The sequence below is a fragment of the Bemisia tabaci genome, chromosome 4, assembly GCF_918797505.1.
Source record: "Bemisia tabaci chromosome 4, PGI_BMITA_v3".
NCBI classification, from domain to species: domain Eukaryota; kingdom Metazoa; phylum Arthropoda; class Insecta; order Hemiptera; family Aleyrodidae; genus Bemisia; species Bemisia tabaci.
Genome location: NC_092796.1, coordinates 17,974,903 through 17,993,589, shown reverse-complemented (window position 1 = coordinate 17,993,589; position 18,687 = coordinate 17,974,903). Strand labels below are relative to the sequence as shown.

General features: G+C 37.1%; 1 protein-coding gene across 1 annotated transcript in view; it reads left to right on the top strand.

Moving 5' to 3' along the window:
• LOC109034336 (uncharacterized) overlaps positions 1-18,687 on the top strand; it is a 282,573-nt gene that overhangs the window by 258,638 nt on the left and 5,248 nt on the right. The window contains 15 exon segments of the mRNA XM_019047419.2: positions 4,897-5,040; positions 7,226-7,394; positions 8,476-8,589; positions 10,478-10,723; positions 11,235-11,354; positions 11,794-11,933; positions 12,339-12,558; positions 13,389-13,466; positions 13,646-13,750; positions 14,312-14,441; positions 15,189-15,319; positions 15,957-16,039; positions 16,705-16,830; positions 16,832-16,850; positions 17,549-17,728. Coding sequence (XP_018902964.2) covers positions 4,897-5,040; positions 7,226-7,394; positions 8,476-8,589; positions 10,478-10,723; positions 11,235-11,354; positions 11,794-11,933; positions 12,339-12,558; positions 13,389-13,466; positions 13,646-13,750; positions 14,312-14,441; positions 15,189-15,319; positions 15,957-16,039; positions 16,705-16,830; positions 16,832-16,850; positions 17,549-17,728 — 2,005 coding nt within the window.

Here is an 18,687-nt window from a genome sequence, read left to right as displayed (position 1 = left end):
TGCGTCCAAATAGATTTAAAATTTCAAAAATTTCCCGGGGGAGGCCCCCCGGACCCCCCCCCCCCCCCTGTGCTAGGGGACCGGGCCAGAAAATTGGTACCAGGGCCCGAGATGGGATGTGGCGGGCCTGCGTGCATGGGACCCGAAGTTGAGGTTATATGGATCTCTGAAGTTTTCGGATCACGCATCCGAAAATTTGAGGTCCAACTGCCGAGGTTCGGGTTAGATATCTGAAGCTCTCGTTATGTACCGGAGTACTTCAGATGTGTGACCTGAATCCTTCGGTATATACCGAAGTACTTCAGAAGTCTGACCCGAACTTTGGCAGTTGGACCTCAAGTTTTCGGATGCGTGATCCGAAAACTTCAGAGATCCATATGACCTCAACTTAGAGTCCCATGCACGAAGTTTTTTTCTCCGTGTAGAGTGGAGATTTTTTAATGAATTCTCGTGCTAGCTGTTTTCTCAAAACAAGTCTTTTGAAAAAATAAACGATCCCTGGCGCTTCAAGTCCTACCGTCTCTGCATGTCCCATACTCGCGGATAACGGGGTTCCGCTGCATGACCTCGGGATATGCGTTTCCGATGACTGGCTATCGACATGCTACCGAGCTGTCCCATTCGCCGCTCAAGTTTGCTCATAAAAGAGGATTATGGGTAAAATTTTGACAAGTTCCCGTGCCGAGGGTGAGGGGTGACGAGAGGGAGGAGGGGGGGCGGTCATGAATTGAGAGTTTGAGCGGGACAGGGCGACGCGTCGGCGTCAAAGTCAATAAAGTCGGCGATCGAGTGGCGATGAGGTATTTGATTTGCGTGGCCGCCGACGCGAGACGCCCGCCCAGCGCAGCGTCGCGACGCCACCGACGCCCGTTGCAGCGCTGTCAAGTACGTGTATGTACACACGCACACACTGATAGCCCGCACCGCTCGGCGAGTGGCGTGGAAATATGAAGTGTCCACCAAGTCAGTTGCACTCAGAGGTGCAAAATTTCACTGTATTTTGACAAACGGTATTCACCGTTAAACTTTATGGAATGCAATTCCACCTTAACATTTTATTGGTATATTGTCATTCCATTTTTTACTCGCTTTTTTATTGATGTTTCACCGTAAAAATGAAGTTATGAATTTTCTGAAAACTCAATATGAAGATGTTGGAATCGGTTCTTGTGCTGGATGACATTGATTTTTTTTTACCATTTATAAGAATTTATTACGACTATGATGGAATCGGGAGGTCATGAGACTCCTAGAAATAGTAAAAACTTGATTTGAAATCCTAAAGAAAAATACTGTCGAACTTTAGAATTCCTTGCCGAATACTTACTCCGTTACTTTTTATGGGACGCTCACTCAGTCCCTAAGAATTCTATAATTTCATATATAATATATATAAATATAATATAATATAAATATTTCATTTCAGCAAATGATTTGACCTGAATTTTCTTAAAACTTCACTTTGCATTTTCGGTTGCACTTCTTACAGAATCTTGTATTCTTGGTCGCAGATCGTAAAGTAGCAAGGAATAATATATCAAGTTGGTTCGGCGTTCAATCGGATTATTCGATGATTTGAACCAATTACAGCCCTTTACCTTGATATGTGGATGGCACAGTTTGATCGTGTGACGTTAGCGAAGGAGATTCTTACCAAAACAACCAAAATCTCAGTGAGGTAACTAGGATTCCGGTTGTCGCCAAAGGACTCCGAGAGGAGACGAGAGAATCCCAGTAAGAGAACGTCCTTAGGGAATTCTAGGAGATTTTTCACCGTGCACCCTTCCTGTGATAATGGATCCGGAGGTATAAGAAAAATGTGCGGGAACGTATTGCAACGGTGTATGCGAGAATGACGCAATTGATGCAATCGAGATGTCGGAGCCCTTATCTATCGAACGGTTACCCCCTCCTCCCTCCCTCCGCCCGCCTGCGTCCAATCCAATTGAATCTTGGAGGAGAATGTAAATGAGCCCGTAAAATTGTAGCAGAGCCCGCGCCGCGTAATTAACCGTTTAATCTAATTTTACTAACTGGCGTTCCCTTAAAAGTAAACAACGGTTCTCTCGAAATCGTTTGCTTCGTCGCCCGTCAATCGACGCGCTTACGTGAGCAGCGGTTTCCTCATCGCATCGACCCGACGCACAGTGGGACGAGCTATTAAAAGTGGTCGGACATGAAATTTCTGACTAAAATTGCTAATTTTAATGTATCCTTTGTCACAATTTCGATTTCAAGCGGTGTCTCTGAAGGGAAATTTCACGAAAAAACCAACGGAGCCACTTTTATACCTCCTCGTCTTCTACTTTCAAAGATATAAGTTTTCAAATTTTGTCCAATTTCTCCCATCGACTCGTTTCAGTGTGCGACGATGCCGCCGACGTCGCGTGCGCTCCGTCCGAAAATCGCCGTCTAAAAATTGCTCGTTGCATCTCTATCAGAAACTAAGGACGGACAATATACGTATTAAAAAAACACTTGACCACAGGCAATATAATGAAAAACAACTTAATCGGCCCGGAACGATAATACAAAATCATCAACTTAAAATGGGACTGAGGCCGCAAAATAAAAAATAAAAAACCGGGACGTTTTGCAGAGTACCATAATAACAGCGCGGTGAGGCTCAGTTTAAGTTTCAGTTTTAATTTTTAATTTTGTATTTTCCAGTTTTAATCGCAGTTTTGATAACTGAGAAACGTCCAACTTTTTTATCCTTTAATCTGCAACCTTAGTCCAATTTTATCTTATTAATTTTGTATCGGGCAAAACATGTATGATGGCGTCAGAAAAAAATCTGCATTACAGTAAATAATCATTGCTCAGTACAACGGTAAAACCTATGTGGACTTGGAGTGTCATAACGCCTTCACTTCCATGCGTATGCAACACAGACGTCCGAGGAGCGCGATTAGTCGCATCCAGGCGTTAAGAAATTCGTTCAATATTCGTCGCATACGGTTCTAACTGAGGACGCTTTCCTTGTTTCTAACTACAATACCGGTTGCCTACCGTATAGGTACCGATGAAGTAAACTGTTGCTAATTTTTATCGCGGAGTCGTCAATTTTCTGAAAAATGCATCGACTATATCCTGTGTTGATTTTTGTAATAAAACGTTGACGGTCTTGGAAATTGCAAAAAAATTAGGTATGAGCACAGGTAGAGGGTCGAAAACTTCGGTGATTTTTCGCTCCATGTATGTGAGAAATTTTCTGGCAAAATTTCAAGCTATGATCTTTTTGTAAAAAAATTAAAAAGGAGCGGAGATTTTGAAACACCACAACAGAGATACGCATCTTTGCAGTTTCTCCGTCGATTTTGCATTGCGCTTTGCAGAAATCGCGCAATTTTCAGGACGGCCAAGTAATCAGTTATGAGTTTGTCGGAATCATTCGAATGAATGTACCGCAATGTGGGTTGATAAACAATCAAATTTAAAAAATTACGACTTGAGCAAAGACCTTTAAGTCTTATTTTAAACTCCTATTTTCAGTGTAAGAACGGTATCTAGGGAATGTTGACTCATAGCTGCTCGAAAGTAACTTCTATCTTGCCGGCAAATATCGCAAGGGTAGTTACAGTTATTTCCTTGTCACCCCACGCCCATCTTTACTCCATGTTCACATCGCAATCTACCCGTTTGGACGAATTCAGCAAAAGAAAGCTGGACCATTTGAGGGACACAGTCGTCAGTTGGTCGGATAGAATATCCGCAAGGTTCAGAGGGAATCGATGTGGGTTTGCTTTTTTTACGAACTCAGTCCTACTCCTGAGCAATCTGAAGAAGCGAGGACATCATCACTTTGATTCGCAGTGACCGTAATTTGGTTTTCCTTGCGGTGAGCACGCGATCAGAATAAAAAAGTCTCATTACTTGTTACCGGATGATTTTTGCGCAAAATGCCATCCCCCCCCCCCCCCGAAAAACTAACAGAAACGCATCGAAAAGTGTGTCATGAGCTCAAGAACTTAATAAAATGTAAACATATCTTCAATTCCATTGGACTGCAGCCGGTCTTGGGGGAGGATTCGCCTAAATTTTTCAGAAAGAAAATTTTCCAGGCAAGAATCCTTGTCAAGATGGGTTAGAAGACCGATTATTTAGTTTCTGGTGGTCTCTGATATCCCAAATAATCATATGCCCGCGGTATACTCATTTTCATTTCTATGGAGGGCATACAATTTCATCATAATTCGACAATTTTTAAGGTCCGATCATTATAGATGAAACTCTCGATCGTTTTATCTCGAAACTACAATTTTGAGCTACAAACTTCAAATTTTCTCAAAACCACATCGTTGAATAGCATACTTCGAACTGCCATAATTCCGTCTTGATATGACATTTTCCGACGTTTTCTAAGCCAACATTTTTACTTTACTAAACAATCCATCGTAGAAATGATGCCAGTTTCGCAAAGTTGAAATTGATGCACCTATCATGGTGGCTTTCCTTGGATACGGTCACTTTTTTCTTTCTTTCTGATTTTGCCTTTGTTGCTGAAATAAATAGACCGCATTAAGCAGAAAGGAACCAAGCCATATCAGCTATTGCCAAATTTCATCGGGCACTTTAATTTTATATGTGAAAACAGTTGGGAGGATTTTTATACACAATTATTCAGTGAATTTTCTGCATAGTACGACGCAAATTCCTTAACATTTTCAAAAGAATCCGCACAAACGTTCTTTTGTAAAAAAATAAATGGCCCAGTTAAATTTGCAATAGCTGACGTGGTTCGGTTCCTTTCCGCTAAACGCGGTCCAAATTATTACCCAATCATCCGGTCCAATTATATTTTGTTTCAAATGCATGCGTATTAGAATGATGATTTTATCTTCCAATGTATCTTTGTATCGTATTATCAAGTATTCCTTTTTGAACTTGTTTCAGTCATATCAACAAAACGACAACTTATGAGGACCCACGCCCTGGCTACAGAGATGAGCCGGCAAAACCCCGCACGGTTCATCTCACCAGAGATGCTGAGATGGGCTTCGGATTCGTCGCCGGTAGTGAGAAACCCGTCATCGTTCGGTAAGTCTTGCTTCAACTCAAACCGATAAAGTATGAGGAAGAATAAAACATGAATTCGATTAAAATCAAAAGTGAATTCACTCTCCTCCGTGAATATCGCGTCATTGTCAAATCAATGAAGTTGCACAAGAGCTGCGTGCATGGTGTTCACCTCTTGTGAATTAAAAGAAAATTACTTAGATTTTATGTAATTTTTTCTTATCATTTAAATGACAGTAATCCATACACAGCGTACAAAAACTTAATGGTTGTAACAAGTTGTAAAATGCTGACTCAGCGAGTTTAACTAATCGTGCCGAACATAGCCCGGTCGGCGTGAAACGCATTATCGTCTACAAGACTGTGGGAATACTTCACGCATCGCGCCAAACAGCACGGCCGTATATTGGCGCCTACAAGACTGTAAGAATACCTCACGCATTGCGCACTGACTACGGTACGCGCTTCAGTCGTTGAAAATACGCTATTTCTCGGTGCCGGACGTACCGCGGCGTACACCGTTTTCGACCAGCGTATATTAGAAGCATATAATCCCAAGATCAAGTGATTGCAGAGATTTTGTACCCCTTACTGTTACCTCAGTCAATTAAGTCATTGATGTTGAAATTCGTCCGTCTTTTTCTGATCGACCTATCGCTACAACAAGAATCTCACTTTCAGCGAGGAAATTGGCCGGTTTCTTGAGTTATCGTCATACCGTATTTTATTTTAGTGTTTTTAAACGATAAGCGACTCTCCTTTTTTCATTGAACTCTGTAATTAAGAATGTTCGAACTACTTATTTTGCCTCAATTTTTCTCTTCCATGTTTTTCACAAAATGAAGAAAAAAAGGGTTATCTATGATTTTTCTATTCTTAAGGAGACGTCACAGGAGCGTCACTTATTTTTGAAGGGGTTTTAGATTTGCGTTACGGGGGGAGGATAGAGGGTAAAAAATACCTGATTTTTAGCGTTATGTATTTTGTAAACGAACCTCAAGTGGCTTTGCAATCTGCATAAGAGGGCAAGCGTTGTAAGTCCGCTTCAACTTCGAGTAACTATTTAACTCCCTGGAGATCAAATTGCATATCCGATGAATTGAAGGGCCTTTTCAGTTATTGGAGATCGAGAATTTAACAGAGAACTGAAGCTTTAACCTTGAGAAACTATTTCAACTCCGTGGCGATCGCATTGCACTCACAGCGAAATGAATGAACTTTGAGACAGTTGCATAGCTGGAATATGAACGGAAACTAAATTCCCTTTAAACTTGATCGACTATACTTCAATTCCCTGGAAATCTAATCACATATCTAATAAAATGGAGGAACTTTGCGTTGGTCGTGAAACTAAAATGTGACAGGAGACAAATGCAAAGGCCTTGTCTCACGAGCGCAGTTAGGACGAATTAATTCCAGGAACTGGAGGCTCCAGGGATAAGTTTTAGGTAAGTTTTAATAAGTTCCTGGAATACGTTCGCCCGAAGTTCCTCGTACCGCGTTCGTGTGGACAAGGCCAAAGGCTTAAGTAGACATGTAGATCCATAATTTTACAATATCGATGGCCTAAGTGCGAAACTACGCATCTCCGATTGTGACGTTGCAGACTACTCGTCATACTGTTTTTTTCTTTGGGAAACCAGTCAATCTCTAGAATGCTTTTTTGATTATTCCTTTATATGAGCAGAATATTCTGTATGAGTAAATTTCAACTTGAAAAATTAGTTTGTCTCTCTTCGAAAAAGTAAAATAGGAGCGGAAACACGCGGTGGCTACCGTCAGTTAAAACCGGAAAATATCAGGAAAAATAAGGAAACTCGATGTTTTCAGGAAAAACTAGGAAATTCGATTCTGCAGGAAAAATCAGAAAAATCGATCGTAGGTCAGGAAATTCTGAGTGTTTCAAGTATTTTTTAAACATTTAATTTATTCTATTAAATATGATGATTTTTAAATCGAACAAGCGTCAATTTATTCGCACGAAAAATCAGGAATTTTGGCGGAAACATCAGGAAAATCCAAACGCAAATTTTAGTAGACACCCTGGGAAATTTTAAAACGCCGCAATGGAGATACGTGTTTTCGCACTTTAGCAATCGATATTGATAACTCTTGGATAAGATAATTGTATCTGATTCGTCAAATATTTCCTGGAGAGAAATTAGCATCTTATTGATTGGCGATTGCGTGTGTTTTCAAATTGTAGATTCGTGACAGAGGGCGGTCCGAGCGAGGGGAAGTTGGAGCCCGGTGACCAGATACTCAAGATCAACGATGAGGACGTGTTCTCAGCACCCCGCGATCACGTCATACAGCTCGTGCGTGCCTGCGCATCCACGGTCTGTTTGGTCGTGTGCCAACCGCTTTATGATAGTGTAAGTGCCTTTTCCTTTTCACCACCGACGACCTCCCGCCTTTCTCCCATTTTTGACCGTTCCTTTTTTCAAAGGTAATTTATGAGAATGTGTGTAAACCAATGTCCATGAGAAGAGTACCTGTATCCATGGAGGCGGAATTTTCTTTTAAACGTTATTTGGACCGCATTTTGCAGTAGGTAAGGAGCCGTTCTTTCTGGCTCATTTTAGAAACGACATACAATCCTATTGGTTTCCCAATGCAGAAAAGTAATTTTATGAAAGAGCCGGAAATAGTGATTCCTCATTGCAAAATGCAATTCATTTGTCGAGTTAGGTCGAAAAATGGGATTTTGAGATATTTTGACAGAAAACGCTAACTCTTAAGTCCTGAAGATAAGTTGCCAGTTGCTTATTAAATTTTGGGTGCCAAAAGAGGGCTTCAAGTTGCGTTAGATTTTATTTAATACTCAGGTTTTTTTTTACGTTAGATGATATGATTACTACCACTGATTGTGAGTCCCTAAAACCGCACAGACATTTGGAGCAGTATCCTCGTTAGTAGAAAAAAGTGTAGAAAATATTTGAATTTCATACCTTTTCTCATTGGCTCTTTCGTCTTCCGGCGTTCCCGATCGGGGAGTTCTAGAGGTTATAATTCCTCTCAATTTCAAAAGGGAAAGCCACAAACCGAATATGATGTACCTGTATGGAATGATAAAACTAAGACGATGATTATACTTTTCAGCTACTCTTTTGTTGCTCTTTTGGTATCAAGCCACCCCATCTGAACCCATTTCTGAACTTGAGTCTCTCTAGCCAAAGCACCACAACAATTCTAAATTGTGAAGTGTGGTGGTAGTGTACCTAATTAGAATAGCGTAAGTATCTTCATGTATGTGAGTGTGATAGGTACCTTGCACCGCTGTGGGAGTTACGTGACACTTGATCTAAATGGCGCGAATTTTAGATTTGCGGGCTTTTTTCGAACGTGCGCACTTCTCGACCTACTTAAGGGTCATTTTTTTTTTTTGGTGATTTTGCTCAATTTGTGCCGTATTCTCTATCTTTTTTGAATAAACATTTAATGGTTATTTTCCAGACGGCGAGAAAATCGGCGCTTCTTAGTTCAGCGAAGAAAGCCAAGCTGAAAACGAACCCCTCCCGAGTGCGATTTGCAGAAGGAATAGTAATTAATGGGTCTCCCCTTTTTCCTGTAAGTATTCCAATTTGTGAAAATTTGATAGAAGTTTCCTTTTTGCCCCTCTTCGATTCTCTGAATCCCATTAAAGTCGAAAGTATTTCAACAGTTGCTGCCAGAAACTTTCTACATCTTTTAAATATGCCTCTAAATTTCTACATGTTCCGGGGAAATTGAATCAGGCTTTTCCATCAATTATTCAGCAATTGGGTAAGAGCGAGTTTCCCAGTAAAATTCTATTAGGGGCAGCAATAAATTCCACTTATTTTGAATAAGTTAGCCAGTCCTTGAGTTACGCGTATCCTGACGGGCTCTTTATTGAATCAAATTTTCCTGAGAACACCAGGAGTGTTTCCAGCCATTCATTTTGTTTCATTCTTCTTTTTGCCATAGGGTGGTACTATAGTACTTTCAAGGATAATTAGGAAGTACATGCATCAATAATCTATGTATTTAATTCGTTAATTTTATGAGGGAAAATTCACTAAAACTCTCTACACCATCTTTGGTGCAACAGGACATAATTATCTGTCAAGAAAATCCCATCTTGTCACACCTGAACCGGATAAACCATTTGATTTGCCTCAGCTAAAGGCTCTTAGATTGTTTCTGAGTACGATTACTCCGCGACGGCGCGGCATGCCGCGGCGCTTCGAGCTACTGTTTCGCTTGGAGGTGTCGCACAGTATCATACAAGATTGAAGGCACCCCAAGTTATCATGATTGATGGCATCTTTCAAAAGCACGAAGTTCCCTCGCAAATTGAATCGAGTGACCATGACAAAAAGAAATCGGTAGTCGAAAAACTTACTAAGTCCTAGTATTCGTATTCAATAACGTTTAGCATGATTTTTTAACTTCATGAGGGAAAAAAGTGACATGATGCTAACAGAAATAATAATAATATCATCTTTTATCATAAATTTGCCCAGAGGCTAACAAAGCGTCAACTTAGAAACTATTTACAAAAGTTAACTACACGAAAATTACATGAAAAAAAAAATAGGTATAAAATGGTTTAAGGTTAATACGAGGCTAAAAATTAATCAGCCAACCTAGATATTTTTGAAGCTTTACCTTAAAATTTATTTCTCCAGTTCCCTTTTTCAAGTAATCCGGTAATTTTTCAAAAAATGTGTTCAAAACCGCCAAGAAGATTTCCTTTTGAATCAATTAAGAAAATAATGCGTGTTTAAAGAATTAAAAGATTCTTATATAAAAAGAAAATTCACTTACATCAAACAGAAACCCGCTTTCATTCAAGGATTTTATTCTTGATTCAAAATAAAATCCTCGTGACGGTATACTCAAGAATGTGTCTGCCTAAATTGAGTCACTTTTTCCCTAACTAAATTCGAAAATCATGCTAAACGCTTTTAAATACGGATGCTAGGACTTAGTGAGTTTCTGGACTATCGCTCTCTTTTTGTGCCGAAGTAGGTATCTTGATTTATTTTGCGAGGAAAGCTCCGCACTCTCAAAGGATGCCTGTCATTATTAATATGTTGGAGCGTCTTCAATTTCGTATGCTACTGTGCAACACCTCTGTTGTAAAATAGTTGCTTGAGGCACCGTGGCACGCTGCGGGCGGCCGGTCAGCGCGTAACGCGCATTGGCGCCCACAAACCTAAGGTGATACTTCAAGCATTGCGCAATGCGTGAAGTATCACCTTAGGTTTGTAGGCGCCAATGCGCGTTACGCGCTGACCGGCCGCCCGCAGCTTGCCACGGTGCCTCAAGCAACTATTTTACAACAGAGGTGTTGCACAGTATCATACAAAATTGAAGGCGCTCCAGTTGCGATTCAGTTGCTTATCAAGTAACTAACGTACTTCAGACTATCAACCATTATCTTTTTTCATTTCCTTCAGTAATATTTTTTGTTTCTTCTTGTGTTTTACAGACGTCAACATTCATTAGTGATTCAAATGTACCGTTGATGCCAAATGTCTTAAAAGTGTTTTTGGAAAACGGCCAGACTAAGTCTTTCAAGTATGATGCAAATACAACAGTTCAAGATGTGATCACCTCTCTGCAAAGTAAATTATGTCTACGTGCAATAGAACATTTTTCCTTGGTTCTGGAACAAGTCAAAAGTCTTCGTAGGAATAAATTAACGTTGCTCAATCCTGATCACACATTAGCTAGAGTAAGTACAATTTTGCTCTCTGCAGCCTCGTGTTTTTCTTTGCAATGAGGTTAAAGTTTAACTTAAGAACGACGAGATTTTCAATATTTTAACTTCGCTGGATTTTTATCAAACTTCAGGCGACTTGATTAAATGTGTAAGATCCTCTAATTTTTAATTAAAAAATTAGATAAAGAGGAAACTCTTTCTAATGCCATCGTAAAATATTATATTCCGCAAGCAATGACAGTTTCTGTTGTACAAAATGAAAGTTTTTTCAATTATCGAAAAGATTTGTTACACATATAGCAAGTATTTTATTATACACACTGTGATAATTTGGTGGATTATTTTATTTTACAAGTCTTTTATACTCATCAAAGGGGGTAAAAAAAATGTATGAGAGGGACAAAATGTAAGTATTGAGTATGACAATTCTAAGGCACAAGTTTAGCAAATGGCATATCCTTTCAATCACATCAAATATATACATAAACGTAATTGATTTTATATTTTTCTCAAACTTCCTTAGATTGCTTCCAGACCCGGTTCTCACAATTTGCGTTGTTTGTTCCGAGTTGCTTTTGTTCCTAGAGATCCTTGTGAATTAGCTCAACAAGATTTAGCTGCCTTTGAGTATTTATATATGCAGGTAAAAATTTGTCATTAACATTTTCATGTAGAACATTCTAACACTTCTATTGTAAAATCAAGACCTCAAGTATTTCAAAAGTGTTTTTCAAAATATTTACTAGTACCTATCTTATTTTTCCAACTAAATATATCATAGGACACATTTTCACAGAATCTTCAGGTGATAATCTCACGTAAAAAGAAATTACACACAAAATTTCCATGATGTTACAACATGGTACAAGTGTGGTGCATGCTACATTAGATACATGTAAATCTCTCAAATTGAACTTTATTGAGCTGGCTTTTACACATGTTTACTTTCTTAATGATCAGCTCTAGACAGTACCTCCATAAAAGTCTAAAAAAGGAAATTGCTGCATCATTTTTTCATTCAGTAACAAGTATTTTACAAATTTTTCTTAAAAATATTTAATTTTTATGTGTCTCATTTTCAGTGTTGTAATGATGTGGTTCAAGAGAGGTATGCTCCTGAATTAAAGTACGATATTGCCCTACGTTTGGCTGCACTACATATTCATCAGCATGCAGTCTCTAATAACATTCCTGCCAGCAAAGTTACCGTAAAAGCAATAGAGTAAGTACCTCACCAATTTTCTTAAATTTTCATGGTGTCTAATTTATGATCTCTCAATAACAAACTCTATACATTTATAAGTAAGATTGTAGTCTGAAAGAAAAGAAATAAATGATAAACAAACATTTTTCTTTTGTTATTTTAGCAATTTATTTTTGGCAATAATACCTGTTGATCACCAGATCAGTTTCTAGTATTTAATATTTATGAGGAGGAGACGGAAGGATTTTCAATTTAGTTTGTGAAAATTTTCATTAATTTATAGTTATTCATCCTCAAAAGTTTTTGCTAAAGAAAACACTCAGAGCTTAACTTTCAAAACAAGTTCTAGTGTCTGAATTTTATCAGCATACTATCAAATCATTTGATTATGAATAATAACAAAAAATTATTTTATTTCCTCAGACGAGAATTCGGCTTAGAAAAATTTGTGCCTATGTCTTTAATGGAATCAATGAAAAGGAAGGAGCTGCGGAAACTCCTTACTCATTTACTTAAGCTCAATCAGACAATGACCGGTTCCGCTAACAAAAGCTTAACGAGTCTTCAAGCAAAACTTTACTACCTCACCATCATCACAGAACTTCCTAGTTACGGAGCCAAATGCTTCTCTACAAATATCAGGGTAAGTTGATAAGAAATCCATTTTCTCGTTTCGCCCTTGGTCTTTTAAAGTTTGCAACTTCTAGTGGATCAGAATTTTTCACGGAGAGACAATTCAATATTTAATTGCTGGTTAAGATGCGCCTCTTCTATTTGATCCCCATCTCTGCATCAGGGTAAATTTTTTAAACCTCAATTAATCTTTAAATTTTACAAACAGCTTGTTTCTTGGCCTAATTTTAATGTGCAGATTCAGGAGGAAGACTGGAGAGTTTTAGGAGGATTGTAAGAAGAACACGGTCCTCGACATGGATTCATTTTTTCGCGCCTATATATTTTGTACTAGCAAAAGTCATTCAAAGACCCGCACTACATATAAGTATTATACCTAAATTGCGTCTATTTAAATATTAAACAATCCATAGACACACAAACCATTGTTATGCACAGGCAAAAGCTACACCCATTTTTCCTTAAACATTATGAGCTAAATCATTTTTGCCCTTCGGTTTTTATGACTTTGCATTATGAATTATTAACTCTATTCCTTTTCTGATGTTGGCTGTTGTCGAGAAGCTCTTAGGGGAAAAGTGGATTCAATGAGATTGCATAAACTTGAGTTGGGTTGGAAATTCTCAATTGAAGCTACAATGACTGTCGTAACATCGTCAAGTTTTGATAGAATGAATAATTATCGTCCCTAATGAGAGTATAAGAGTTGATCTATCAATTTTAATCGTCTTTCTAAACTGCAAGCTGTGTGGATACCTCTGTTATCCTAAGTGTCTATCTAATTCTGTGTTTCCGTGTTCATGCGTGGCTTCTACTTATTTCAATGTTTTTATTTTTCAGGATTGTAATGCAGAAACTGTCATATTAGTTAGTCCAAAATTGGGTATCAGTCAAATTAATGGTCTCAGAAATAGTATGGTAAGTAAAGAATCATTCTTTTTTTTCCTGTAGAAGAATGTATGATATAGCAATGATTAATTTTTTATTCCAAGTTGTATTCTTTATCTTAACTACATAATTTTGTTTCAATTGCGAAAACTCTGAAAATAAACAAATGAGCAGACTAATAAATGATATGATGGATTCTTCTGTTACAGCCTGTGCCACTAGCAGATGTAGAGCAATTAAATCTAGTTCGTGTTAGGAGAGATGATCAAATATCAAGCACTCTAACACTTTACCTTCCAACTGCCCTTCAAAAGGTAATCTTCGCATATTGTTTTTAAAATTTTTTCAGGAGGGAATCAGTTCATAAGTTTAGCAACCTTTAAGTACCTTTTGTCGATACATGCAAGGCATTATCTTACAAAACTACCTACCCGATCGAAGTTGCAATTTGATCGGAAAATATGTCGCGATTTCTTAGACATGTATTTATTACAATATTATCAGATGAAAAATTGCAATAAATTGCAATTTCATCACATAAATTTGCAATAAAATCGCGATTTTATCGACGGCAATTTAACACAATATTATCGAACAAAAAATCGTGAGAAATTGAGATAAAATTCTGATTTCATCGAACTCAATTTTATTTCTATAAATTTATCTTAGGTCCTCAAGATCGAGGACAATCGTTTAGATGAAGTTGATGATCCTAGCGATTTTATCTCTAAAAAATATCATATAAATCGCAACTTAATTTCAAAATATCGCGATTTTTCTGTTGAAAAATGCTAATTGGGTATATGATATCGAGCTAAAATTGTATTGTAATTAAATTATTAATTTAACAAGTCTGAATGATTAATTGATTTCAGGAGGTAACATTTAGCATGGAAGATAGAGATGCAGAAGAATTAGTTCTAGTGCTTCAAGGTTACTACCGGCTCCTAACAGACAAAGAGCTACCCATTGAGCAAGAGAAGGAAACTTGGTCGCACGATATAGGTGAATAAACATAATAATTCTCATAATCCTGTGAATCTTCATCTAAATATTTTTATAAGTAAATAAATAATTGCATACATAGTTAAACTTGACCTCAACAAGTAAGATAGAATCTGTTTGTACTTATGGAAGAAATTTTGTTTCAGCTTGAAGATATTTTCATAACAATTTTCTATGAAGGGCAAATAAAAAATTATCTTCTAATTCAACAATGTGAATACCAGGTCTCAGAATTGGTAACTCTTCTATTCAAGTGAAAAATAACACTATTGGAAAAATGTAAAACTCTCCCATGTGAGAGTGGTAGTTTTTTCACAAACTAGCAATTTAAAGGCTTCTCTCCAGGCACAAACTAAACTCTTAAAGAGGATCGTCTATATCTTTTCCAGCCCTCTTGTTGGCCAGCGGTGCAAGTCAGGGTAATCAATTAGCCTCTTTGAAACCGCTACTTTGCTAGTGGAGAAGAGCCCTATAAACGATTTCCGGAAAAAACTTTCCCCTTCTGTCTTTTAGTAGTATAAGTATCAGCCATCATAAAATTAAAAGTATACCAAATCTAATTCACTCCGGCCATTATTACTTAGATTGAAAGCAAGGAATACACATTGGGAAAGTAAGAATTCAAAAAAAAAAAAAAAAAAAAAAAAAATGATTTTTCAACATGAAGCACATTGTTGTAGTTATAATCTAATTAAATTCAGTTTATTCTTTTCCTCAAGATAATGAGATTTTTTTTCTTTTGACCAGCTCCACTTTATCACTCACAACATGCTGTTAGACCAGCCAGGTGGAGTTACGCCACTGGAAGTGATTCTGAGGATGAGAGACTGACAAGCTTTGCCATTAATCCCCCTTACGCTCCGAACAAACAATCCAGTGTAAGTATTTTCACTACTAACACCTAGATTCGTAATCCCTCAAATGATGTCATGGAACAATAGATGGTCATCAGGTTTAATTTCCTCTTTAATGAAAAAGGAAAAAACAGGAAAGATTTAAGAAGAATGATGATGAAAGGTATCAGTTCAAAACAAGTCTGAAGTAGAAGAGAGTTAAGAGGTGACAAAGTACCAAGAGTGTAAATTGATACTCTTGAAGTAAAAAAGACAGATGGAAAAACAAGGCAGTCACATTTAAATGCATGCAATTTAATGGAAGGACGAAATATTTAGTTTTGTGTGTGAAAACTACTCTTGCATTTTTATCATTTTAAGGATGCATTGTATTTTTCTCATGAGTGTTGATTGATCTCAACATAACTTATTTGGACTAATGTAATTATTCCTGGCAATATTATGAAAACATTCAGTTCCATTGATTTCCCAGAGAGCTTGCAAAAATATAATTTCAGGAAGTATTCAATTAATGACAATTTACAATTTTGCTGAGAAAAGCAGGTAAAATTTCATAATAAGTAATATTTGAGCTCTTAGAAACAAATCTACCCTTCCACGTTTAACTGCAAAATGGGCCCTCGAATTTTCATCAGCTTCATATTTTTTATTTTTTTTTCAGAATAATGTGAGTAAAGTTGGGACAATTATTAGGAAAGACTCAAAAACAAACACAGACAAATTAGATCGCAATATGAATAATATGTAAGTATCTGTTTAATTTCCTTACTTTATTTCTTGCCGTTTGTTGTCAGTTGTTAAAATGTTCAGTATATGAGGAGTAAAAACCTTTATCTCCTTATCATTTATCAAGATGATCGAATCTGAAGCCTCAAGTTTTTAGTGATATTATGATGTGTTAGTGAATGAGAATTTTAAATTCTGACCTATGAATCCCATGTTTCAGAATGGCTCCTCGGAGCATGCTGAAAAACTTGGTGACCACCGTTATGGGAATAATCATTCAAAAATCACTGTGATTACTAAAGCGTTTTGCATTTGTCTTTCCCTAAATTCGGGATTTGACATCCAGGGACCTTTTCAGTAGGCATAGCAACTCAGTTTTTTTCTTTTCTAGAATTTTAAACAATTTTTCCAAAACCCATCTGTTAAAATTTCATGAAGTGGGACCAAGTCATCCACAGCCTCATCCACTCATTATGCCAAAAATTGCATACATCAAAGTATTTCCTCTTAGAACTGCCTATTGAGAAACCGTTCAAAAGTTTTGTTTCCAAATTGCTCTAAAATCAGAAAGTATTACTCATTTGTGGGTGAAATTTTCAAGAGTTACAAGAGAGAAATACAATTTTAGAGTTAAAAGATATTTGTGGATGTCAGATGTACTATTATTATTTTTTTTTCCGCAGGTCTCAGAAAATAGAGGATAGAAATGGATTGTGTGATAAAGATTTTAAAGTTAATCCTGTAAATAAAACCGGTATCGACCTTCAAAGTGTAGTATCAATGGAAATTTTAGAAAGTGAGAATGCGTTTTGAAACCAAAAATGAAGAGGTAAGTTTTGCTGACTTATGTAAAATTTGGTATGTTAAGTGCGCTGTAATAAGATTTGGTTTGACGAATTACGGCTCATCAAAACACAATAAAAAATAAAAAAAATTTGAATTTGCAACATTCTTTTTTAAAAAAGGAAGATGAAAAATAAAAGAGATTGAAAGAAGATTTGATTAAACAAGAAAATTTCTAGGGTTTTTCAGAGGATGGGATGCTCTTCTCTGAACCCCTTAGAATTACCCCTCTTTCAGAGGATGATGGAAGATTAAAATCTTACCTTGGCATACGTGTCTAATTTTTTGTTAGAAAAAAGCAAGCTTTCGAGGAATTTTTAAGGACATTTAAAATTTTGGTACAGCTTATAGACAAAAGCACAAGCAAAGCAAACTGCTTTCTAAAATGGCGAGTCTGATAATGAACAGCGCAGAAGAAAGACAGCAGTTTTGTTTCATTTATTTGCAAGGAACTTCTCATGAAGTCTAGATTTATGTGATGAATGCCCTTGTTCCTTCTCTGGTACTTTCAATAAAAATGGCATCACCGCTTGTAATTTACTGGCATTACATAGTCCAATTTCTTAAAAACCTCAGAGCAGCTTTCCGGACTTGAGCGGAAGATAAAGTTTGGCTAGCAAAACCTCTCTAGAAAAAATTCCCCTCTTTTTTCAACCTTTTTGTTTTTTCCCTCACCTCCTGCAGGTATTAAAAAGAGTCGCTGAGATGCAAGCCTTAGTAGAGAACTCAGAGCAATATTTAACAAAGCATCAAAGGGAATCGAGTGATAGTGACACATCTCATGTCTCCTCTGGACAAGACTCTGATACAGCTCCCGCACCAGGACAGTTGAAGCACAGCGATTCACTTCTACTTCTTACTCAGGTACTCCTCATACTCCTGTGCTCTTAGTATAATAAAAAAAAAATAATGCAAATTTTATTTTCTTCGTTGAATTTTATGCAAGACATTATCTTGACTTACAACCAACTCTAGGAAGTATTGAAAAATCTCAATCCAGGCAAAATGGCAAAATATAGACAAAGTTCCCTCTAATGCATGTCTTGCTAATTAAGATATCTGAAGCAGAAGAGGAAAAATTTTTATTTTGGGTGCAATTTTTTAAAGTCGCTTTTTGTTGTGGTGCTTGTGTCATTATTTTAACGTGAAGTAATTTCATTAAGCCTCCCTGATGGAGCAAACAAAAATAAATTATTTCTTTAAAAAATATGTAACTATCCTCAAAAAAAGAAATCAAATCAAGGAAAGAAAAAAAATCCTCCATGGACGAAGGTTTTTCAAGAGAGCTGTTTTCATCAAGTTACCATCCTAATTCCACCTTGGTTTGACATTTTGGTGCATTTTTGGCCTCTTTAATGTCTCAAACACGCCTCTATGCAGTCGTAGTGGCATTATTATCTCAAGTTTGAGTTTTTTGGCACTACAACTGATTTTCTTGAGGATAGTCCCATAGAAATAAAATGAGAAGATAATGGTGGTGACCCGTCTAGAATTATGTATGTTAGTCAAACTTAAAACTTCATAGTTGACCCCACTGGTGAAAATGAATATTGTTTAACACTCAATAATTTTTTCTCCCAAAATGTTTTAAAATTAAGAATTGGTGATCTTCATTCATTCCTGTTAGGAAGATTTAAAAATACCGTACATGTGCTTTGAAAGACTTTATCTCTGAAGTTCGAAGGTATTTATTTTTGGACCTTTTCAGTGCAGGACATTTCAGAATTTATCATTTACTTTTATGTGGAAAATGTCTCTCTCCTGTCCTTCATCTATCATTTCATATCTCTCAAGCCGCACCAAAATCATCTCCATTACAGTGG